Here is a 24697-nt window from a genome sequence, read left to right on the forward strand (position 1 = left end):
GCTGATGTACATGGAAGCCTACCCAGCCCCACAGCAAATCAAACCCTGATGAATAGATCGCAAGCATTCATACCACAGCAGATGTGCGACAACATCCAGTGTTGAAGGTTTTTCCTCAAATACACAGGAATGTTATCTGTGACGCTAAATATGCTAACTGTAGTAATACTGATAATGCTTTTATGAATCAAATAAGGTCCCCACTCCGTTGGGGTATTTTTGTCAGTATATTTTTCACACATATTTGAAATTTGTCCTCCTGTTTACCCATCCTAAATATTAGGAGCATTGGGTGATATTACTCAAGAATTTTACTGCAGTGTGATGTATTTTTTATTACAAGAGCAAACAGGTATCCTTCTATCTAAATAGGTCAAGACGAGTCAAACTAAACTATGAACCTTATCAATTATGCAACCAATGTTATATGATAATGTGATGAAGGCTGTCACTTGCCAGCCTGGAATGCAGACTAAAGTTCAGTGATTTGTTTTGGGGGAAAGGGGGGGTAAGTGAAAAAGAAGTACGCTGAACGAGCTCCTCAGTCTGGATTCCAGGCTACACACTTGCATCTTCCACTACAAACTTGACTCACAGGTTATAAAGAGATCACTTTTAATATCAAAATTCAAAAACATATTTTACAAAAAATATATTACAGCACTGTGTTTGGCTTTCAACTGCATATAAAAACAGGGGGCCAAGTTAGCTTTTGAGGAGAAGACAAGTCACTGTAATGAAAATATGACTCCAGCACCCTCAGGTGGTGGAAACATGTCATTGGTGATGTTTTTGTATTTACTGCAAAACAAGGCCCTAATATCTAGTCATACTCCAAGCCATTCATACACAACGACTTAACATTAAACTCAGTATGTCAACAATTAGCAAAAGTCACTTGAATGGAGGTGGCAGTGGCAATCACAAATGATTAGATTTTGAACCTTTTTTTCTTTTTTAAAGGTAAACTACAATGTTCTCAGGTTATCCGTGATCATTTAGAGGTTTTTGAGATGAGACAATTGTCCATAAAAAAAGACTTAGCTGAACATAATCCCACATAACTGAAATATTTAGAGCAGATTTCCAAGATGCGTTTAGAAATAGGTGGGCGGAATGTTGACTTTTGTAGGCGTATAGTTCACTGTGCTTCCCATTACTGCACAATGTTCTATAAAGATGTTGCCAAGCAACAGAACTCATTCCCAACAGTAGGCCGCGTAAAATGAAATGTGGCGCTCAAAACATTAATGAATTTTTGGAGACGTTATCTCTAAACCCACTTAATTTTGGCGACTGATTTTAACATTTCAAACTAGGGCTGCACAACACTTATTAAAGTTTTATTAGATTTCATAATGAAAATATATTGGAAGTCAAAGGCAGTCAGATTGGGCAGAAACTGTGCCCAAATGAGGAGTCATACATCATAGATTGGCCACTTTAAGTCTGAGAGCCACATGGAAGCCATGCTATTATTAGACCCCATCTAGTTTCTTTTTTTTTGAAAAATCTAAAAAGCACAGCACAGGAATGCTTGACATAAACATTTTGGTCAGTGTGAATATAATGACATAATGTTGTCATCTTTGTGTAATTTGAATTGTGTGCCAGGCATTCAACACCACCGATAGAACTTATTCATTTTAGCCTACCTTTCCCTCTGCTATAAAACGACACCAAAAGAAAGAGGGGGGAAAAATAAAAATAATGCAGCTTCTTTCATTTTGGAAGCTGAAGTAGTCAATAGTGAGTTTTGCTTGCGACTAATTGTGCAGCTCCAATTCAAACACAGTTAAAGGTTCCTGAGCCTTTGGTGGCAAGGCTCAGGAGTCGTTGGGCAGTCCAAACAGTTTGACGGTGCCAGCCTCTCGGTTGCTGTCGTACTTCCCCTCCTTGTCATCGCAGGCGTACGCCAGCAGGGGTTTCTTGGGGTGCCAGGCAACCGTGAAGGTTGGGGAGTCACACTGTACCTCCCACAGCTTCTCTCCTACAGAAATACACAAGATTATACAAAGATACTCACACATGCAAATTATAGAATAATTGTTCTAAATTAATGACCAAAGTCACATAATGCCAAAAATGTGTAATGTAATTGTATCCAGTGCCATCTATTAGAGAGTTACGCCAACTCTGTTCACTTCTTCGGGCCAGGTCTTCTACATACACATACATTGGCGAATAGTGACAAATCCCTAAATCGGAAGTTCATGGAATGCATTGAAGTCGACGGCTCCTTGTCACTATTTCCAGCTACATGAACCACGTGACCGACGCTGTTTCTGACCCCTCATTGGCGCAACTCTCTAATAGAAGGCTCTGATTGTATCTATTGTATCCCAAGTGGTGTGGGGAGCAGTGCAACATAGTTGAACGTTTCAACCTGTAGATGTCAGTGCATCACTAGTTTTCAGCATTGTGCGAGTTAAGTCATTAATCAACTGGTAATGTTCCATGTTGCCGTCCTGTGGGAATAGACGCTGGTCTCGAATTCCAGGTCATTGCGCTTTGAAAAACTCCCAAATCCTTACTGTGGTTGATTTTCCTAACATTTCTCCCGCAGCTTGGGTGGGACTGATATATTATTTACATGCATGGATTATAAGCTACAATGCAAGTATGCATTTCCTGGTGTTGTGGTGAAGTACTGTAACTCCATTAACCCATTAGGACTGGGAAAGCATCCGTGTCATTTTAGCTATATTTTAACCACCTTGACATGAACATTTTTGACATCACTGATATAGCTACATACATTTTTCAGAAAACCATTAGGATTTAGAAGATATTTCTAGAATTGGCTTCAGGTCTTAAAGGAGAGTGCCGGTCAGAACAGAACCTGGCGTCTGTGAGAGAAACAAGCAACCATCGTTGCTTGTCGTGCAGAACGTGCATCTCGTTCTGCACAAACGGTAGCTCGTGCGCGACATTCAGCGCATGTTTGAGTATCATGAGACTCCACGATGAGCAGTAGTAGAGAAAAAACTAACTTTGCATCGGTTATAATAGACGATTTTCAATCTTACACACGTCTCCCATTGTGCCGCTGTAACGGTCTGCAGAATGGACAACAGGGGCAGATCTGGAAAAATTCAACGTTCCTTTGTATGTTGGTGAGTGATTAGCGACACATCAAACACACAACCTAAAATGACCGGCACTCTCCTTTAATCGGTTAAGGAATAGCTCAGTAGTGTGTGTGCGTAGGGAGTGTGTGGTAGGTTCAGTAGGCAGGGGGATAGAGAGAGATAGAGCAGGATTTGAAGTAACCCATATCCTTCCACAAAAGGGGCACACATGGATTTAACCACTACATTATCTCTCTCCGGGTACACCAGATCAGGCTTTGAGGGCTGCCGACCATAGCGGAGTTAAATCAGCAGTAGTCGTAAAAGTAAGAGTGCAATTGAGGCTTTCTGTTTGTCCCAAATACATATTTTATCACGCCCAAATCGCAAAAAAAAGCAATGTCATGGATTCCCTGTGGGAAAGGGACTTTAGAGTTAGGGTCCTCTTTAACCCATTAAGACCTGAGGCCGATTCTACAAATGCCTTCTAAATCAGTAGTTTTCAAAGGTTTTTGTGCTAAGGACCCCCAAATTGATATATATTTGGCCGTGGACCCCAAATGTTTTGTGCCATGGACCCCCAGAAGAGACCCCCAGAAAATTCAAAATTATTCAACATTTTCACTTTTTCAACACTTTCAAGATTTTTCAAAAATGTTCGAAAATTGCTTGCATTACAAGCTCACAGAGAGCTTGTATATCTGCAATTTTTGAGAACCACTGTTGTAAATCCTAAGAGAAAAGAGTTTTCTGAAAAACTTATGTTGCTATATATATATATATATATATATATATGTCACAGGGAAATTGGCATTCCAGGGAAATTGAAAGAGGAGCGCTTGCTTTTAGGTGCGGGGCTTCGGCGCAAGGCAGAGCTTTTCGAGACAGGGTTTTTTTACGCGAGGCTCGCAAGGAGGCGCCGCCTCGTTTCAAAGCCCAGCTTCGCGAGGAGGCACCGTCTCGTATCAAAGCCCCGCTTCGCGCCTCCTCCTCCTCCTCCTCGCGCCGCCTCTTATCAAAGCCCCGCCTCGCGCCTCCTCCTGTCTGTCTGATATCTCTAGTCTCTCTCCGAGGAGGAGGCGGCACGAGGCGGGGCTTTGATACGAGGCGGCGCGAGGAGGAGGAGGAGGAGGCGCCAGGCAGGGCTTTGATACGAGGCCGTGCGAGGAGGAGGAGGAGGAGGCACGAGGTGGGGCTTTGATGCGACGCGGACCGCACGTGATAATAGTTATTGTCCATGACGGAGGCACGCCGACTCAGCAGAGCTTGAGGCCAAGGAGACGCGCCCGAGCGCCTCCAGGCGCGAGTGCCCGCGCCGACCGGCCGATGCTCTGCTGAGTCAAATCAGCGCCGTCCGAGTTGTAACCCGATAGGGGGAGAATAGATATTTTTATGGGTTACTATCCACGACGACACACATGTGTGCGTGTGTGCATGTGTGTGTGTGTGTGTGCACACGCACACGCGTGCGCACACATGCGTGTGCATGTGTACACACACACACACACACGCACACATGTGTGTCGTCGTGGATAGCACATGCGTGTGCATGTGTACACACACACACACACACACACACACACACACGCACACATGTGTGTCGTCGTGGATAGTAACCCATAAAAAGATCTATTCTCCCCCTATAACATATATATACATAGCTAAAATCTAAAATGACACAGATGCTTTCCCAGTTTTAATGAGTTAAAGGGGCGTCCTCAGCTGGGGTCGAGAAAACATATTTGAAGGGAGAAGGTTGGTCCCACTTGTGAACTTATTGTGTGTGTTTGTGGGATGTTGAACTGACCTGTTTCCACCTCTGCTATGTCTATAAAGTGGTCCTCTGAAGCAGAGGCCAGCATCTTCCCATCATGGCTGAAACTCAGCGTCCTCACTGGCCAGTCCAACCTGAAACACCAAATATAATGGGACAGAAATGTCAACCTTCAATGTCAGCAGCAGTGATAATGTCTTCTAAGCATACATCTCTAAAATAGTGTTAAAAAACAGTCGGCACAACTAAGTATATCAATATCACAGTGTTGGTTTCCGTAGATTATAACCACTGAGTCAGAAACATTTAAATTTAGAATGCAAAGTCAAGCCGGAAATACACAAAATAAATCACATTGTCGTAAGATCACAGTTAGACTGATCACTATTCTGGCAATGAATAATATATATTCTTACAGCACTAGCTGAAATTATACACCCTCGACTACTTACACACAAATACACAAGACATGTATACTGCACATACACACACACTTTCAAAAAAGTGTACCTTGAAAAGCAGCGGACACACACAAGTTCATCAACACTCCACAGGCTGACGAGGGCGTCTGCGCTCCCCGTGGCGAAGTACTTCCCCATGGGATCAAACTTGATGCAGATGCAGTTGGACGGGTGAGCGTTGATTGACTGAATAGGCTTCAGTTCAGGGTAACTGGTGAGCAATAACCCCAAGTGTCAAATGTTAAGAGTTCAGCAATAGTATTAGGGATGGGACGATAATCGTTATTATCGCGATAAAAGAACGCTCACAATAATTGTATCGATTTCATTTATAGAGAAATTGTCCTCAGTCATTCACTAGGATGAATAGCTTTTGTTCAGCTGAAAATTCAATACCACTTAAAGCTTCTATACTTGATATGATAAAACGCACCTGTAAAGAGTGCATTTGGAACGCTCTTATTTCACTCTACACAAATCGATTCTCCAAAATAGCAGATCTACAAGCTCGTTGTGAGCTTGTAGATCGGTTATTTTTGGCGAACGTTCCCCCATAATGGGGATGCTGCGTGTTCAAGTGGTTAACAAAAGCAGCATTTTACGCATATTTTGATTATCGCAATAATATCACTAATCGCAATTATTTCTGCCACAATAATCGTGAAATGTAAATATCGGCCCATCCCTATTCAGCCACATGACTGCAGACTTCCAGTCATGTGGGCTCGTACACATTTTATGAAATGGTGAGTCCTCTCTTCAACAACAAACATCTAAACAATATCTGGTTTCCACCTTTCCATTATGAAACAATTGTTCAATACTATTTAGTCCTAACATTAGGAAGCAGTGATTAACAAAACTTGTATGCATGCTCATAAAAGCTTCCCTGGATAAATACACATTGATGCAGTTGACTTCTCAGATTAGGGGTGCAACAGTTAATTGAACCAACCGGTTTAATTGATTATAAAAACCAATAGTCCATTTTGAGGGGAGATTTTTGTTTTTTGCTGGTGAAAGTTACAGGAGTGCATAATGGTGTGTGATAAAAACATCATTGACTGTCTTCGATCCTATGTTCAAAGGCTTCTAGAAACAAATTAGTTTTGCAAGCTTTTCAATTGCTCATTACTTCAGCTTCATGGGAGGAGACAGTTCATTATTGAACATACATTTTGTGAGTTCCCAATTAGTAATTATGAAAATATTTGTGTGTGCATCAATTTGTAAATTTATTATAAAAACTGTGCTTCTTAATAATTGATTAATAATAATAATTGATATGAAATGAGAAAGTTATTGATAGAATGATCGCTAATAATAAATAGTTGCAGCCCTAACTCAGATCTCCCCCAGAACCTGATGCTTTTGCATTTTTTAGTACTGGTGCATGGTCAGTAATTATCATTCATCATAATGTATGTATTTACTCACGGATAATGTAGACAATACATAACTGAGGCTTTTGTTTATTTGCTTACATACCTCAGAATGTTTATACAGCCGCTGCCATTGGTGAGGAAGAACATGTTGTTGTCATTGTTCCAGGAGATCTCGTTCACCTCAAACTTAAACTGCTCCTCGGCTCTGGACCGGTGTGTCTTGGCATCGATAAATGTCACCACATCATCCTTGTTGCCCACGGCAATGGTCTGACCGTCTGGACTCCAGCAGATGTTAATGTTCTCACCTAAAAAATAAAAAAATAAAGACTTAAAAGCAGCACCATGTAACGTTCCTCTTCTACCACGGATATAAACCTGGTTTCCTGCCTGACATTTTCACCATTGAGCTTAATAGAGCCTGCCAGCTTGCTCGGGGGATACATTTAATCTTGACCATCAGGTCAAAATTTGTGCCAGATCCTGTGTCTAGGTGAGACATGACATTTGACACAATCTAAATATCTCAATAGAAGAGCAGGGAGACACATTTTCATAAAAAAAGAAGTTACATAGCGAGGCCTTTAAGCTCACAAAAATCTATGTCACCATGATAATTTTAGCCTGGTTTTGCTTCGGGACAGTACAGTAACATATGAGAGAGAGCATGGGTACAAACTGTCCATATCATATGTCACATGTGGAATAACTGCCCACCTTTGGTATTGACAGTGGCGATGCATTTGGTGGTGCGGACGTCCCATATCCGTATGGTCTTGTCCCCTGATGCTGTGACAAAAAGGTCTGGGTTTGTTGGATGCCAACACAGCTGATCCACGCTGTCACTATGGCCTCTGTAGTTGTTCTCTTTAACCTGCATACAACAATCAGAGGCAATGGCCATTTCAGTATCACGAGCAGAGATGGAAAAAGTACTACATTTCTTTTTAATTATGTAAAAGTATCAATACCACTATGTAGAAATACTCTGTTTACACTTTACAGGTAAAAGTATGGTATTCAAAATGTTACTTGAGTAAACATACAAAAGTATTGGCATCAAAATATACTTTAAGTACCAAAAGTAAAAGTACTCATTTTGCAGAGCGTCCCATTTCACAGGTTTTCAAACGTATTAACATCTTTTGAAAATAGCAGATCTACAACGCATTGTCAACTTAGATCTGTTATTCTCAAATAGCCGTAGTATATAGGGTTAAGTTTTCAAATAACTGTAGTGGAGTAAAAAGTACAATATTTGTCTCTGAGATGTAGTGGAGTAGAAGTAAAAGTATTGAAAATTGGAAACACTCCAGTAAAGTAAACAGTGCCTCAAATTGTACTTGAGTACATGTACTAAGTTACTTTCCACCACTGCGGTCATCCATCCATTCATTCACTCACTGCCTGACTGACAACAATGCTAATAGCATTTAGCACGAGAAGACTCACCAAGCGGTCTTTCTCCAGGACAAACACACTGGCTGTTTTGTCAAAGGACCCGGACGCCAGTCTCCTTCCATCACAGCTCCACGCCACCGAATGCACCTTGGCTGTGTGTGCAGGGAACTCTCTGCTTTTGTTGTTGTTTCTGAAGCTCTCCTGCATCTCCTGGTAATACTGCGACTGGGCCGCCATCTTGACTGCACTGGGGCTGCTAAGCGGGTGCGAAGTTGCCAGGTTGGGTATGAAGCGTTGCCAGATTTTTGCAAGAGAAACAAGCAACCGCGTCTATGAAAACAAGCTCAAAAGAAAATAGCCAATCTACAAGCTCACAACGGGTCGCGATGCGACGCGTTGTGAGCTTGTAGATCGGCTATTTTCTTGAAGATATTTTTTTTAAAAAAGGGATATTTTTTAAACATTTTTAACAACACAAATCTTGGGGGTCCCTCCCTCCCTGGCATAACATGTTTTCAAATGGGGGTCCGCCGACAAATACATATAGCCCAATTAAGCCCTAATAATTACGCAACTATACTTTAAACAAGCCCCAAAAAAACGCAACCCGCGCAACTACCAATATTTACAAGCAACTTTACAGAAAAACAAGCCCAAAGTAAGTCGCTTATAATAAGCAGACATGGCAACACTGGTACGTAATTTGGGGTTGCCAGGTTGCTTACAGAATAATAGCTCTTCATAGATATCATACCATACGGGGCATGTTTGTTGTTAAATCAAATGTACTGTCGCACATTAAACGCCATGTTTGCATCAGTACTAATTATGTATGTAAAAATGCCCAACATCATTTTGCAAGTTTTTATTGCAATGAAAATATGTTTAAAGGAATACCGGAAAGGTGGGCACTATAGGAAATCTGGGCACCATATTGTTGGTAAGACTGGGCACTAGGAAAGGTGGGCACTAGAAAGAGTGGGCACTAGGGAAATGTGGGCACTTCGGGGTGGAGATTGGAGAAGAGTGGGCACTAGGGAATTGTGGGCACCAGGGAGACTGGTCACCGGGAAAAGTGGGTACTAGGAAGAGTGGGCCCTAGGAAGAATGGGCACTAGGTGTGCACTGCCTGGGAGATTGAATACTTGTCTTTATTAACAACGCTGCTTAAATGAGACTGCATTCCCGTGATGTCACACGCTTAGTAGTCAGTAGTTTTCACCACAATTAAAATAATAATAGTTTTCATTGGTTGCATCTAAAGACGTTTATCATGTTCTGTTCATGTGTAAAATGTCTGTATGTAATAACGACTATGGTCATCTGTGTGTGCGTGAATGTGCATGAATGAGCGTGTGCGTGCACGTGTTCCTGGTTTGGGGGCTGAAATAGTAAGAGCAGCTCTCATGTGGAAACTTGTGTGACACATAACAGCATCTAAAGACCCATTAAGACCTGGGGCCGATTCTACAAATATCTTATAAATCGTAACAGTTTTCTGATAAACTTATGTTGCTATAATATCAGTGGTGCTCAAACTTTTTCATGTCAAGGTCAAGGACAAAATATTTAGTTCCAGCGGCCCGTACTTTTGATCTCGTTGTGTTGTGTTTGGGGGTTTAAAGAACAGAGGGTTATATATCACTTATCAACAACAAAGCAGCATACTATCTGCTATCAGTAAGTTCAAAAACTAATTCAGGTGCCCAGTCTCCTGGTGCCCAGTTTTCCCAGTGCCCAGTCTTCCTGGTGTCCAGATTTCCCTAATGCCCACTCTTCTCCACCCCACAGTGCCCACTCTTCCAGGTGCCCAGTTTCCCCTAGTGCCCAGCCCCATAATGTTTTGGTGCCCACCTTTCCTGTTACCATTTAAAGGACAGAAGTAGCTATAAACCTGGCAACTCAATGATTGTGATGATTCTTATTAAGAAAATAAAATGCAGTCATTCATGTGAGCATTTCTCCAAAACATGAAGACAAACTTGCAGTTTGATTTGCAATTTTATTTAATCCATGTGATGGAAGATGAATATCCATATTTAGAAAAAACCTTAACACCCAGTTTTGTCCCAAACACACACAATATCAATTGTCACACCAACTGTCAAATAATTCCCTTTTTGTTGAGTCACTTTAACAAATAGTCATTGAAACAGAGACTGAACACACATATCCCCAGCACAGCCCAACTCTAAAAACGTGTAGGCTGTTAGGCCTCACCAATATGCTCTTGCTGTGGTAGGCTATATAAATAGGCCACATTTGCCAGATTGTAGTGAACTCACTTTCAGATCTAGAAAAGAAAGCAGAGGTTTGGGGTTGTTTTTATATTTGTTCAGTAGCTCCTTTGTCTCAGAATGGAATATGCTTTATAAAGAAAACTAACTACTGTTTACATGTGATTTCCGTGTTTCAAGAAAGACTCAAGTGGTGAAGGCATACTTTCATCATAAATGTGCATCATGTATTTGCATAAAACATTTTAACAATTCAGTTATTTAATGTTGCATGTCGATTATGGAAAGCTATATAAACAGCAGGCCCTACAAACAAAATTAACCACTTCAACCCTCAATACAGTAAACTAATACTTAGTTGACTGGGGTTGCTTTTTTCCCCTGTACGCCAAATCTCCCGGCCAAAAATAGCCGATCTACAAGCTCACAAAGTATTGCGACCTGTTGTGAGCTTGCAGATCTGCTATTTTCCCCCCAGAATAGTGATGCTAGGGTTCAAGTGGTTAAAGGAATACATGTTGAAATAAGAATGGGTTGATGGAATATCGAAACAATGAGGGTATCTTAGCAAATGTGCATAAGGCTCTTGCTTCCCGTGCTTGCGAGCCAACTTGAGGAGAGTGGAAGATCTTTACACACATGTACCATTCTGCGATGGAAGGACCGATGACCACATTGTGTGTTACCTTACAATGAGGAAATACAATTTAGGATAGTTATGCCTGATTAATACTTGGTTGTGCATTGTGTCGCACACAAAAAAATTGCTGATCTACAAGCTCAATAGCCGCACTGTGACAATGTGTGACATGTGGTGAGCTGGTAGATGCGCTATTTTCGGTGCGCAACACCAGCGCACACCTACAGTAAGTAACTCAGGCTTTAGGCTAAGAGGCAGGTGTCTATGAAGAGGTAGACAAAATACACAAGCACCTCATTCCTCAAAAAGGTGTTCCTGACTTTCCCAGTTTTTTTCACACGTGCATGGCTTTTGATTTTATTATTTTTTTATGCTGCTGTTGCATTATCACACATTGATAGTCAACACACTGAAACTCGTATCACAGCTTCAGCTTAAAAAGCAATAAAAAAAGTGCCTTTTACATGTGCAGTGCTGTGCTGCATTTGCTTCACGATAACCCTGGTTGTAAACATTGTTCCTTACTGTTGTCTTGAGAGTTTGAGCATTTCCCAGATGCATAATCTCCCTCCTTTCAGATTCAGGAAGAATATAGGTATTAGAGGGCAAGTTACTGAAAATATTCTAAACCTGTCTACTACAACTGGGTGTGGAAAGAAGAAATTAGAGCAAGAAGAAGAGGAAGTTGAAGATATAAGTAGAAGGATAAGGGGGAAAGGCAGAGAGCAGGAAGTTAGATGGACGCTAAACAGTGCATTCCCCCTGAAGACACAAAGTTACTTTTAACATCATTTGTGTGTCAAATAGAGCAACCCAAAGTTTTGTAGCTACTGTACATATTGTTACGTGCTTATACAGTAACTGAAGAAAACCGAGATTCTGTGCAAATGGTGCAGCTTTCCTTGTACAGTTCTATCTTTCACGTTGTCTTCCAGGATCCAGGACTTGCATTCATAAATCTCTCTAAAGATAGGACTACACAGTAAAATACTAAGTGTTAATTTAACCCTGAGTGTAGTTAAATCAACACTTAAGATTTTGCTGTGTACTAATGCTATACTAATTAATGCTCAGGTCTCTTGGCGTAACTTTCTTTGCATCGCGCTCAAACCACAAGATGAATAGTTTGGAAGAGGCATGATAGTCAACAGTATATTCAGGGGGGAGTGGACGTAAATAATGTCTAGTCCCATAAACCTGAGGCTGAGAGTCAAACTGGATTCAAATTTGGATTCCGACACCGAGAGAGATTATGGAGACAAGCCTGCAGGAGCCAAGGAGCCCATCTTAGCATTCAGCATCTGTGTTTCCATTGACTGGGGTGGTATCAGCAGGAAAGCTGGGAGACAGAGTGGTGTGTGTGTCTTCACTGGGATCTGTGTGATTGACTCCGTTGGACTGAGCACAATTCTCAGGGGCCTTCAGGTTGCTTTCACCACTGCTATGGAGGGTAAAGAAAGAAGAAACAAGACCAGAGTGAAGGTTAGTGACCACTTGAACACCAGCATCCCTATTCTGGGGGGAACATTCGCCCAGCTCACAACACGTGAGCTTGTAGATCTACTATTTTTGGAAAGAGATTTGCCAAAATGTTATTTTAGCAGCCTAAATGTCAATGTCACAATGATTTCACTCATTTCAACTCAGAAGCTGCAGCACCCTCTATCGGTGCATGGGATATATTTATAAGAATCTATTATAAGTCTCAATAGAGAATGTTAGACAAACAGCATTGTCATTAGTGTGAAAGAATTAGTTTGAAGCTTAAAATGTAAAAATAACAGTTTCTGAAAGCAAAGTGTTACTCCACATAGAGCAACTGTAAAAATATTATGATATCATATATGATTATACATATGATATAATATTAAAACTAAAGTGTTGCATTACTTTGTTACTCATGACAGTAACATTGCTATATAATATGTTACTTAATTCATTACCCCCCCCCCCCCCCCCCAGCACTGTAACAGATACAACCAATTCACCTTGTCACTGTATTTCATGTAGAAAAGAGACACTGTATGTTCCAAACACTTTGCACAGGTTTAGAATGGGGCGTGTGCGAGTGGGCGTGACAGCATACCTGACAACACAGCCGTTGGTGACTGGAGATTCAGGGGCTCCTTTCTCACACAGAGAGCTCTGCGATCTTCTCTGCTCGCAAGAGGCCACTCTGGATTCTTTGCCTGTGTCTGAGCTCCTCCGCCTGGCAACCACAGGACCTGGCCCTGACCTCCGTTTCTGCGAGGGGCTGACACTACTGGGCCCCACAGGGTCGGAAGAAGGGGGGGCCAGACCCACAGGCCCCTCTGGCTCCTTGCCAGAGTCTGTGCTGGTACGCCTGCCATTCAGGCTGTCAGAGGAGGCCATGTGACTCATCTGGGCTTCTCTCTCTTCTGAGAAAAGGAGGAAAAGGAGCGTCATTTTTTTAATAAATGAATGATTCATTGTTAATACTAAACAGTGATGGAAGACGTATTCAAATGCTTTACTTATGTAAAAGTATCAAAACCACAATGCAGAAATACTCTGTTACAGTACAAAAGTATTCAAGCATCAAAATATACTTAAAGTACTCATTATGCAGAATGTCCCATTTCACAGGTTTTCAAAATGTATGAAAGATCTTAGAAAATAGTGTCTCTACAAGCTCACAATGTGTCGCATCGCAACATGTATACTATGTGCACATGCATACGCACATGCACACACGAACACACACCTACATGCATCACATGAATGTGTTATGAATAATGTATCAAAGAAGCAACATGTAAGCTACATATTTGGCACAGACGTGGTTTCGAAATTGGACAAAAACAATACTTCCAGTATTGATCAAAACAGAGTGTGTGTGAGTAAGTAAGTAGGCACTGGAAATTCAATATGCCATTCTGACTCCCCCTTTTGCATTCAATGTTATTTGTGATGAGAAGATAGCAGGAAGGAAATCAAGGGAAGACTAAGCCTTGATGATGAATATCTGCCATGGATCAAAACATTTTGGTTTGCATGTTCTACTTGTCTCAAACTATGCTTTTGTAGATACTGTCAGACAAGGTTAAACGTTCCTGAATCCTGGCAAACAGGATAATAATTTCCAATACCAATTTCACCTGCCACCTGATTCTTCTCCACTTCATAATTTAACGCACAGCACCCCCTACTGGCCACACACACAGATAGTGAACAGTAAGTGGGAATCCCTGCCTCTGTGTTACTGCCTCTACAGTATGCTATACACATGGTTTACACTGTGCCATGATAATTACAGTTAAACCGTGTCTGTTGAACGATTTACAATTTAGGCACCAGTATTTTCAGGACAACACATTTTGGTGTCAATACAGGTCTGAGGTTCTAATATAAATGCTTCTACTGAGAAAGAGAACTTTGGGGAAGTTTTTGGCAGCTCATGTGGCTTAACCATTCCATGAGCTAGTAATGTCATGAGTTCAAATGCAGATGGTGAATTGTTTTTACCTATACACATCCTCCCTCCTCAGTAAGTAAGTAAGTAGGTCAGAGAGGCTTATTGTCGGAATCAGCCAGAGCGCTGGGAGGGAGTCTATCCCTGTTTCACAATGCGCTAAACCTCTGGGAGATGAGACTGCTGTGGATTGCTTACCGCACGACTTGCCGCACCCAAGCCGTGCTACTCATACGTTGAGTTGGCAGTGCCCAGGATCAAACCCATGACCTTGTGGTCGAAGGGCAAGTGCCCTACCGACACAAACTAACTATACCGGTACTATCATTTACTAAGTAAAATGGGTGTACCTCCAAAGCCGGGCTCTCCTGCCTTGTTGCGCCTGCGTCGGAGGATCACCTCCAGCTCACTGTCCTTCTTCCCTGGAGGGCAGGGAGCCGCCTCCTGAGACCCACGACTGGGGCTCCGCTTTACTGTTTCCTAGCGTGGAATAGAAGAGACTAGAAAATGTACATGCTCTGCACAGATTTTCAAAGAAGAGACTATACTATGTTATTGCTTTTATGTCTTGCCCTGCCCTCGTGTAAGTTATTTTTCTCACCAGAATTCCTTTCAATTCCTCCATGGCACTTTCCTGTGGTTTCTGTGGTTTCTCCTCAGGTACTGGAGGCTGCCGGGAAAGAGAGATTATGTTCTGAGATGATGTATCGAGTAATTGCTTAGAATAGAATAGACAGTACACACACACAAGCAGCTTAAGCTTTACTGTGGGGGGAATTCAAAACGCATAGCAATTCCTCAAACACCACCAGGAGTATTGAGCGCGTAGTCCAGCTCAAAATTATGTGTTTTATTATATTTTAATAAGCGCAACAAATGACATATTTTTCACATGTGACCACCAGATCTCTATATTGCCATGATTAGATAGGGATGTCTTATTTCTCAAATGCCTAGGATGACCTCACATCACAAGATGTCAATATACTCACTTTTACACCGATCCTCTTTGGTAGTAATGCGGTCGATTGATGCCACAGGACAATCATGGGAAGGGAATACAGGAGAATAATCAGTGTGAGTGCCCTAAACCTTTAATAAATCTTGGTTCCATCAATAGGTATGAATTTTCTTGACATTGGAGTGAGGAGGAGTACTGAATAAAGCATAGTAAAAATACAATAAAACAAAAACCAAGCAGCAAAAAAAAATTTTTCCTTCTTTTAGACACAGAGTCAGTCTTTGTGTAAAGTCAGATGAGACTGACAGTGGAGTGTCAGTCTCATCTGACCCATCACTCCTCTCAGGCTCTGTGAGGAGTACTCACCTTCTTGTCCTGACCCTTGACAGGCCTGAGGACCACACCATGTTTGATCCTCTCCATCATCTCATTCACTGCCTTCGACTTCCCATCATCGCCCTCACCATCTGGAACGTCCGAGAGAGAGAGAGAGGGGGGGGGGGGGCACAAGGCAAGAGGAAGAAAGAGAAAGAAAGAAAGAAAGAAAGAAAGAAAGAAAGAAAGAAAGAAAGACATGTGAGGATAGGGGTAAGTCTTTAACAGGAAGTAGGGCAGGACAAAGTATAGTGGAAATGTGTTTTCAGAACATTGGCTTCAATCACAGCAGTGTTTCTCTCCCAGATTACTGCTAGTTCTCTATTCTGGTAGTTCCTTTACGTTCCCCTGGTGTCTCAGGCATTATGAGTAGACCAAAAGCCAGCAGCATTTTAGGTCCCCACTGCCAGGACAGACCAGAGAGGAGATCTACTGATTTCAAGGTGGCCTAGTAGTGTTAGAGTGTGTTCTGTAAAATAAGGTCACACATTTGATCCTCATAACAAAATAATGGTAGCACTTGCTATGCATCCTATGTGTTCATGATGCGTTATACACATAGGATGCATAGCAAGTGCTACCAAAATAATTATATATAAAACCGACGTGAAACCCACCAGGAGCCTGCTCTGTCTTCGGAGAACCCTTTGAACCTTTGGAAGACTTCCGCATGATGGCAATCAGTGAGCTATTCAATGGCAGGGTAAAGAGAAAATACATATTTATAGATGACTGATGATGATGATAATGATGATTTCCTTCAACCTATTGTATATTGCATTATTCTCATTCAAATATTGATACAATGAAAAATATATACTGATATGTTATAACAATTATTATATTGTTTCTGTTCAGTATCAGTAAAGGTCAAATATAATTTAAAACAAGAGAATTATGGACACTTAATATGTCAAGCAGGGAGTTAGCTAAGAGAGAGAGAGGTAATTAAAGCAAACTCACTACACTCATTCATATAAAAACAAATTGAGTCGCGCATCATGCATCCTTGGGCTCCCTTACCTGAGGGGGTTGCAGCGTGATGGGGGAGGGGGTGGGGGAGGGGGAGGAGGAGGAGGAGGGGGTGGAGGGGGCTGGGGGAGAGGGGCCGGGGGAGGGGCGGCGGCGGCCCCAGCTGGAGGGGGCGGGACGCAGGCCTCTGTCGCCATGGCGCCGCTGCTCTGGACCTCCTCCAGCTCCCGGACTGCATATGGTAAAAGGGAGAGAGAATGGAACCGGGGTTACAGTCAATGTTGCCATGTCTGCTTATTATAAGCAACTTTGGGCTTCTTTTTCTGTAAGGTTGCTTGTAAATATTGGTCGTTTCTTTTGGGCTTGTTTCTAAAATTTAGTTGCTGATTTGGGCTTGCTTCCAAATGTTTTAGTTATTATTTAAACCAGTGGTTCTCAAATATTTCCGTGTCATGGACCCCCAAATTAATATGTACCGTAGGCTACTATTTTGTCCCTAATTTCCATGTGAAAATGTTTTATGCCAGGGAGCCCCGTACCAGATTTGTGTTGTTAGAATGTTTAACATTTTTTACAAATATTCCACATTTTATTTCACGATTTTTTTAAAATAGCAGATCTACAAGCTCACAACGCGTCGCATCGAGCTTGTAGATTGGCTATTTTCAAATAGCCGATGTATACAGTATATAGGTGTAAAGTGCTCATGCGTTAGTCGCTTCTTTTGGGCTTGTTTTCCTAGACCTGGTTGCTTATTTCTCTCGCAAAATCTGGCAACGCTGGTTACAGTTTAACAAGCAGTATAGTAAATCACCGGTTCTCAAACATCCCACACATTTGCATTTAGCCACGGACCCCCATTTGACAAGATTTTGTGCCAGGGTCCCCCTTTAGCTTTGTGTCGATAAAATCTTTCAAGAGTAGTCCAAATGTTTCACAATTCTCCCTTATCTTCCAAAAAATTGCAGATCTACATGCTCAAAACGCATTGCAAGATTGTAACGCGATTGAAACGCATACAATAGGATTAAAGTGGCTAAACTGATTTTGATACCAAATGTACAGATTTTGCTGGGGACTCCCTGGAACCCCTGCAAGGACCCCTGGGGGTCCCCAGGCCCCACTTTGAGAAACCCTGCTGTAGGTCAGGGCAGCTCCCATTTAAAATAAGGTTGCTTTGTTAGATTGAAGGAGGAAGAGGTACCGCAACATTAGAGGGCAATTCATACCCAGGTAGAAGCAATTAGGTCTGTGATACACATTTTAAAAAATGGCTGAGCCACCATGAATTAATGCATATCTTAATTTTGTTTTGTTCTCACCAGATAGCATCTATTTATTTATCTATTCACTCTATTCATTAGGAAGTGTCAATTCTAGTCAAATATGGTTGCAAAATGCATCTCGTCTTGCTCTGAACCATGACAGCACCCTTCCAGATTGCTGCATTTTCTTCTTATGGAATTAACCGTTGTCAATAAGTAGCTAAACCCAAAACACAAGGGGATGATTTCAAAATGACCCATTTGAAAGCAACAGACAGCTGTTATACAGCACACAGGGGAAAGATCTGCCTGTTTGCCAGATTGATAGTGGCAGCTGCTACAACCGTCTCTACTGACTATGAAGGAGCAATGGAATAATAAGTGTGAATGGTACAAGCCAGACAATTAGGTCACTGGAGAAACAGTTAAAAGCCTGATCTGGTGTACCCTGTACTGTATTGTTAACAAACTTGTTAATAAAGTATTCAATCAAACCCGGAGAGATAATGTACATGGTTAAATCCATGAGTGCCGCTTTGTGGCCTAAGATCAAATCTTCCTCCTGTGCCTCCATGTAGTCTCTCTCTCTCTCTCTGTAGGTGTAGGTGTACATGTGCGTGTGCGTGTGAGGTGTCCATCTTCATAGGCTAATTTATAAACCTCTAGTGTGTGTGTGTGTGTGTGTGTGTGTGTGTGTGTGTGTGTGTGTGTGTGTGTGTGTGTGTGTGTGTGTGTGTGTTTGTAAATGGTGCATTTATATATAACACGTATCTCCAAAGTGCTTTACAATGTGATTACATTCATCCTTTGCTCAAGGACATTTTGACACAAAGCCAGGAGGAGCTGGGCAAAAATAGCCGATCTACAAGCTCACAACGCGTTGTGATGCAACGTGTTGTAATGCAACACGCTGTGAGCATGTATATGTGCTATTTTCGCCATTTTTTATTTTAACAAAAGTATTGGATAGTAACGACGACTAAAACTAAGGAAATCTTCTCTATGATTTTAGTTGTGTAAATACACAATACAGTTTGAGTTAGTTGGCATTTTTGCGTAAAGCCTTTCAGTTCTAGTTTTCATTATTTTGTTACTTCAGCGTTCAGAGTTCACTATAATAACCCTGGTGTGTGTAATTCCTGTGACTTCCAACCTTTGTTCTCCAGCTCTGTGTTCCTCCTCTCGGCCTGCTCCAACCGTCCCTCAAACTCCTTCTTCTCCACCTCCAGGAGGTCCAGTTGTCTCTGCAGAGCCTCCGTCACCGAGCTCTGCTCCAACTCCTTCTCCAGACTCTGCACCTGAAATACACATTTGATGCAGGGGTCATCAATATGTCCATACGCGGTCCATTTGGTTCCATTTGTACACTCTCAGAGTTACAGAGCTGTAATGGTCATTACAGGGCTATTATTAGGGCTAGCTCTTTATGTGTTTGTCTATCCATTTGTATGTCCATGGCAGAAATAGAATTATGACAAAAATGCCAGCATGGTGATGACCCCTGATTTAATGTAATTACTTCAGTTCTATCCACGTTCTCAAGAAACCCCTGCAAATATTTTAGCCATGCAAGCGGGTGAAACAGTGTAATTGTACATTCCGGTTTCATTCCTGTGCAGAATGGACAATACTGCAGATTCCTTGATCCTTCATGCTGTCCAATTAACAACAACACACCATAAACACACAATAACTCACAAATTCACACTTAGAGGGGCATACGTACATGTTTTAACACACAGGCACACACGTGTAAAGATATAGATGCGATTTAGATTTGGCTAGACATAGCGGGCATCAGGCTGACAATAAAATTAGCCACTCTGTCAGAATACATGAACTTTTTGTCTTTACCGGAAGACAGGGTGCTTATAATTCTCTCAGGGAGGGATTGCATTGGTGAGCTGCAACAAACTAAGTTCATCACGTTCACATGTAATGAAAAGAGATCAGTCATCAAAGATGTCAAGCCCACCCGAATTCTCTCTCTTGATCCAATGGCATTGTAAGAACTGACATGACAGTATGTTATGCATATGCATATGTTTAAAAACATACATCAAATGCACACAGCCACACACACGAATACACATAGCAGATGCACACATGTATGCAATCTGTTCCAAACTGGAAAACATACACATATCCTCTCTCACACACACACACACACACACACACACACACACACACACACATGCACACACAAGATGAGCCAGCAGATTTGGTTTGTAGAGGGGAAAAAAGAGCAGACCATACAGAGCTGACGCCGGTCAACTATATGTATTAGGGTTTAAGTACTTCATGGGAAACAAGGCTTTGCAGCACTTAGTGCAAGGAGACTGTGGTGATATTGGACTGCCTCTTCTTTAAAAATGTATATAAACTATAAACTCTAGACCATGTTCTGGCCCTTAAACTGTTGTATAACCATCTCAATTGACCATATTCACAGTCAAAGAGGAATCAAGTCACCAAGTATCACATAACAGCAAAATGGCAGCCGTGAATATGGTCCACAGCAAAGACTCTCTCTCTCTCTCTGTGTGCATTGTACTACCATAATGTATTTATGGTAGTACAATATAGTATTTATATCTGCACGCAGTGAAGGGCCCCTCATGCGTCTCCCGCACCTTTTGCTGATGCTGCAGCCTCTCATCCTCCAGCGTTTTGGTAATGTTTGCCACGTCCTCCAGGGCTTTGAGAAGCTGCACGCTGGGATCAGAGTTCTGCATCAGGATCATACTCTGCCTGTTGGCCTCTTTCTGTTTTACCAGCATCTGCAGGAGAGGAGGAGAGGGGAGGGAGGGAGGGAGGGAGGGAGAGGTGGGGAGGGAGGGAGGAACAGAATGATGTGTGAAGGAGAAATGTAACAAGGGAGGAAGTGTTAGGGAGACGTGTTAAGAAGAGAGAGGCGGCTGGCTCGCATCCTCCGTGGAGATGTACCCGTCAAGCAGCACATCAATGCATTCTCTCATACAGAGTCTCCGTGGGTCGTGCTAACACAGTGTGTGTATGTCACTAGGGTTTATCTTCATCCTTGAGGTCTGTTTGCTTTTGAGGTCAATAAACCCACCCGCCTTGAATTCAAGACAATCGATAGTCAGGCACAAGGTTATTCATGCACACATTAATTACCAGCCGCAGAATGTGGGTCACTGTCTGTGCACTGTAGGCTAATTGCAGCATCACTTTAACAACATTGTCAGCATCAGCAACTCACTCATTCAACTGTAAGACTTGGGGGTTTGAAGATCGCAGCATTCACCTGACATTCTGCGTCACGGAAGTACAATCAACAATCAGGTATGCTGTTTCTGTGCCAGGTTCTCCCCTACTTTGTGTGCATGTATTTCTGTGCTTCATATACTGCACACACTGAGAACAGTGTATATTTGCCTGTCAGTGGTGTGACATTAATATGCTCCCCTGCAGAGCCACACGTATCCCTGCTGTTCTGGTGTCAGATCCTGACACAAACTCCCCCCGGTGCCTCCCCTGTGATCCTCTCACATTTCTTTCTTCCTCTCAGAGCTGTCTTTTAGTAGCCTGGTATTGCCAGACTGATGACTCACACGTTCCTCCACGGTATACTGTGGAGGAACACATATATACACCGTGTGAGTGAATCCATGTCATCAGTCTGGCAATGCAGGGCTAGTCTTTTACTTTAAGTCCAAGTCAAGTCTCAAGTAAATCGAGACAATTCCGAGTCAAATCACAAGTCCTTATTTTTGCAACTTGAGTCCAGCTTGAGCCTAAGGGCCCTATTTAGATTATCTATACTAGCCCATACCCGGTCGACGACCCACCAAGACAGACAGAGGTTACTCCAATTATATAGTAGGATGGCACAAGGTGGTGCATGGTCTAATTGCGCTGCACGTTTCACCAATTTGTGCTAGATGCAAGATAGGGCCATAAGACTCAAGCCTACAGCTCTGACCATCCCCATAAGTGAATATCCACACCAGTTTGACAGTGTTCAGCCAGGTACCAAGATTACTCCAAACAAACAGTACAGAAAGGCAGAACTGTGTGCAAAACAGTAGGCTAGTCATAGTGATACCATTTAAAATGACATTGTTCTTTGAATAAGCAGTTGCTCCAGGGTTGAACCAGCTGAAATCTGATTGAAATTTTGCTATGAAGTCTCAAATCAAGTTGAGGCTTGAAGTATCAAGTCCCTATTCTAGTAAGTCAAGTCTCAAAGCAGAGGAGGCCGACTTAAGTCTGACTAGAGGTCTACAGCTCTGGGGGAAAAAACTGTGTATAGTTGGGACAGAGGATCCTGGTAATATACATACTAAGTGTCCACAGAGTATACTTGATAGCGGGATGTTCCTACCTCATGTGCATAGGTCTCAGCCGTCACTCTCAGGCTCTGCTCCAAGTCCAGCTGATCCTTCATTCCGTCATATTCATGGGCGGCCAACATGGACACTAGAGAGAGAGAGAGAGACAGAGAGAGAACAAGAAAAACTCATGACAATGACAAAAAAAACAACAAAAAAAATGGAATAGAATAGAGACCCAACCTTACCCAATCACAACAAATGATAACGACAAACATAACGACAAACCATTAATGCCATGCCTCTCTCCTTGAAGCTTTATCACAATGTTAAGCCACTTTAGTCGAGCACAGGGTAAAACATAGAGGATGAGACTAAAACCATTGCGACATCTCACTTACTTACAGTGTTAAGACAATAAAAGCCTTAAATCAGCACTGACTTAGCACTGTGATTACTGAGATTACTGAGACAATGTAGGCTAATTCCCAGCAGGGGAGATGGCTTTGCTCCATGACAGCATGTTGAGAGGCAAGGCGTGTGTGTGTGTGTGTGTGTGTGTGTGTGTGTGTGTGTGTGTGTGTGTGTGTGTGTGTGTGTGTGTGTGTGTGTGTGTGTGTGTGTGTGTGTGTGTGTGTGTGTGTGTGTGTGTGTGTGTGTGTGTGTGTGTGTGTGTGTGTGTGTGTGTGTGTGTGTGTGGGCGTGCGTGCATGCGTGTTTGTAAAAACATTTTGAAAGTGAAAGTGTTGAAGACTGTCTGTGGGTTTTATAAATATTGAACCAATGAAAAGTAGGGCTGTAGCTTGGGACTAAATAATGACTACATTGGATCTATTGTAAAACAGGTTCTTTTTGTCCATTTCCTGAAAAGTAATGGTTTCTGCCCAATAGACAAAATATTCTATTGAATCAGGGCCACAACTGTTTTAGTTTTTGTTAACATTTGACCTATAGGGCCTATAGGCCATAGTTTAAAAAGCAAAAAATTAACTTTGGTAACAGTCAATATGTAATGTGACATATTTCAGAGAATATTTGCATTACTAATTAACAAGGGGAAATTAGACAACTACAAACCTAGTATCTCCCACAGTGCATGAAACTCAGAGCATTTTTTGTGCCAAGTTTCTGCATAATAATATGGGTCTATGTTAGTCTTGTTCAGCTATGACTCATCTCCGGGTCTCAATCCAGTTGGAAAACCTCTGCCGTGTGTTCTCCTGTTTGAGACTCACCTCTGTTGAATCTCTTGATGGTCTTGTTCTGCTCTTCGTTGGTTCGGCGAAGCTCCTTCATGTCTGCTTTCTCCTTCTCTGACTGTGAACGCAGAGAAAGAAAGAAGACAAAAATGTGATTGAGTCCAACAGAAAGTGCCTCATGTCATGATTGTCTTTTTTTTAACAGCGCAAATGAGCATAATAGGCTCGTTTTTGTGTACGTTTAACATGCCCATTTCTCAGTGCCCACTTCCTTTTAGTGCCCTCTCTGCTTTAGTGCCCAGTATACCTGTGCACACTGTTTTACAATTCAGGCATTTAGCAGAGTGCCCTGTCTTAATAAGGGCTCTGATCATTAGGTTGCCACTACCCCATGACCACTGTGTAAATCATATGAACTTGATTTTTTTCTAAACATTTCTCTATACATACTTGGGGAATGCATGCCCCATCTGCTTATGCAACACCCATTGTAGAGCCCCAGTGCAGGACCCACTACTATATCATCAAAATATGGAGATATGGGGATCCCTGCTGATGTTGTGTTGAAGATGGGCATAAATGGGATACAAACAGACGCACAGACAGACAGGCAGATATAAACATTCTTGGTGCATTGCTCTGTAAAAGAATGGATTTTTAACGTGCACGCTGCACATTAAACTTGTATTGCTGCATCACGCGCCACGCAAAGCTTGGCCAATCAGGGAAATCGATGCCAACCCCACACACACACACAATGACCCACAGACAGACAGATACAGACACTCGCAGATCTTTGGTTCTGGACAACCGCTGGTCTGACCGATTTCCCACTATCCACAAATCATCCCTGGGTCATTGGCGACACATACAACAAGCTTGAAGTTGGACGGTGCCCGAGTTATGCCCGTGACAGACAGATGGACAGACACACACACACACACACACACACACACACACACACAGGTTTCTGGAATTCATAGACAAATGTACATATACGTTATATCATTTAGCTAATGGTCTTATCCAGAGTGATGTGCAATGGGATTTACAATTACAGGGAATCTCATTTTCCAAGGACGCTTCATAAGCTGCTGTGGGATCAAGCTTTTGACTGTTAAGAAAAAGGCTCTCTAACCACTAAGACAATCTGCAACACAAAGTGCTTTGCATTTAATTTGCTGGCATACCATTAGAGCAATTTACAGACAAAATAATTGAGCTCCAG

At 42.2% G+C, this 24697-nt stretch overlaps 2 protein-coding genes across 3 annotated transcripts in view; both read right to left on the reverse strand.

Moving 5' to 3' along the window:
* Nucleotides 1–789: 789 nt before the first annotated feature.
* thoc3 (THO complex 3) lies at nucleotides 790–8329 on the reverse strand (the record flags this gene model as incomplete). Its single annotated transcript, XM_080415798.1, has 6 exons — nucleotides 790–1990; nucleotides 4879–4979; nucleotides 5356–5517; nucleotides 6795–6999; nucleotides 7409–7565; nucleotides 8144–8329. The coding sequence occupies 6 exons, from the start codon at nucleotides 8327–8329 to the stop codon at nucleotides 1827–1829; spliced, it is 975 nt and encodes a 324-aa protein (XP_080271924.1). The 3' UTR covers nucleotides 790–1826.
* A 1824-nt stretch (nucleotides 8330–10153) lies between these two features.
* The window catches only part of shtn3 (shootin 3), a 29801-nt gene continuing 15257 nt past the window's right edge, over nucleotides 10154–24697 (reverse strand). The window contains exons 6-17 of one of the 2 annotated variants that reach the window (XM_080416007.1): nucleotides 23506–23587; nucleotides 22324–22418; nucleotides 20609–20755; nucleotides 19129–19273; nucleotides 16762–16942; nucleotides 16356–16426; nucleotides 15730–15830; nucleotides 15395–15409; nucleotides 15004–15072; nucleotides 14753–14882; nucleotides 13056–13368; nucleotides 10154–12407 (exon numbers count right to left, since the gene is read on the reverse strand). In XM_080416007.1, coding sequence (XP_080272133.1) covers nucleotides 12257–12407; nucleotides 13056–13368; nucleotides 14753–14882; nucleotides 15004–15072; nucleotides 15395–15409; nucleotides 15730–15830; nucleotides 16356–16426; nucleotides 16762–16942; nucleotides 19129–19273; nucleotides 20609–20755; nucleotides 22324–22418; nucleotides 23506–23587 — 1500 coding nt within the window. In that variant the 3' untranslated portion in view covers nucleotides 10154–12256. Of the gene's footprint in view, nucleotides 12411–13055; nucleotides 13369–14752; nucleotides 14883–15003; nucleotides 15073–15394; nucleotides 15410–15729; nucleotides 15831–16355; nucleotides 16427–16761; nucleotides 16943–19128; nucleotides 19274–20608; nucleotides 20756–22323; nucleotides 22419–23505; nucleotides 23588–24697 lie in introns of both variants that reach the window. The other variant, XM_080416006.1, reaches the window with a different exon arrangement.

This window comes from Gymnoscopelus braueri (assembly GCF_963280865.1).
Source record: "Gymnoscopelus braueri genome assembly, chromosome: 20".
Lineage (NCBI taxonomy): Eukaryota > Metazoa > Chordata > Actinopteri > Myctophiformes > Myctophidae > Gymnoscopelus > Gymnoscopelus braueri.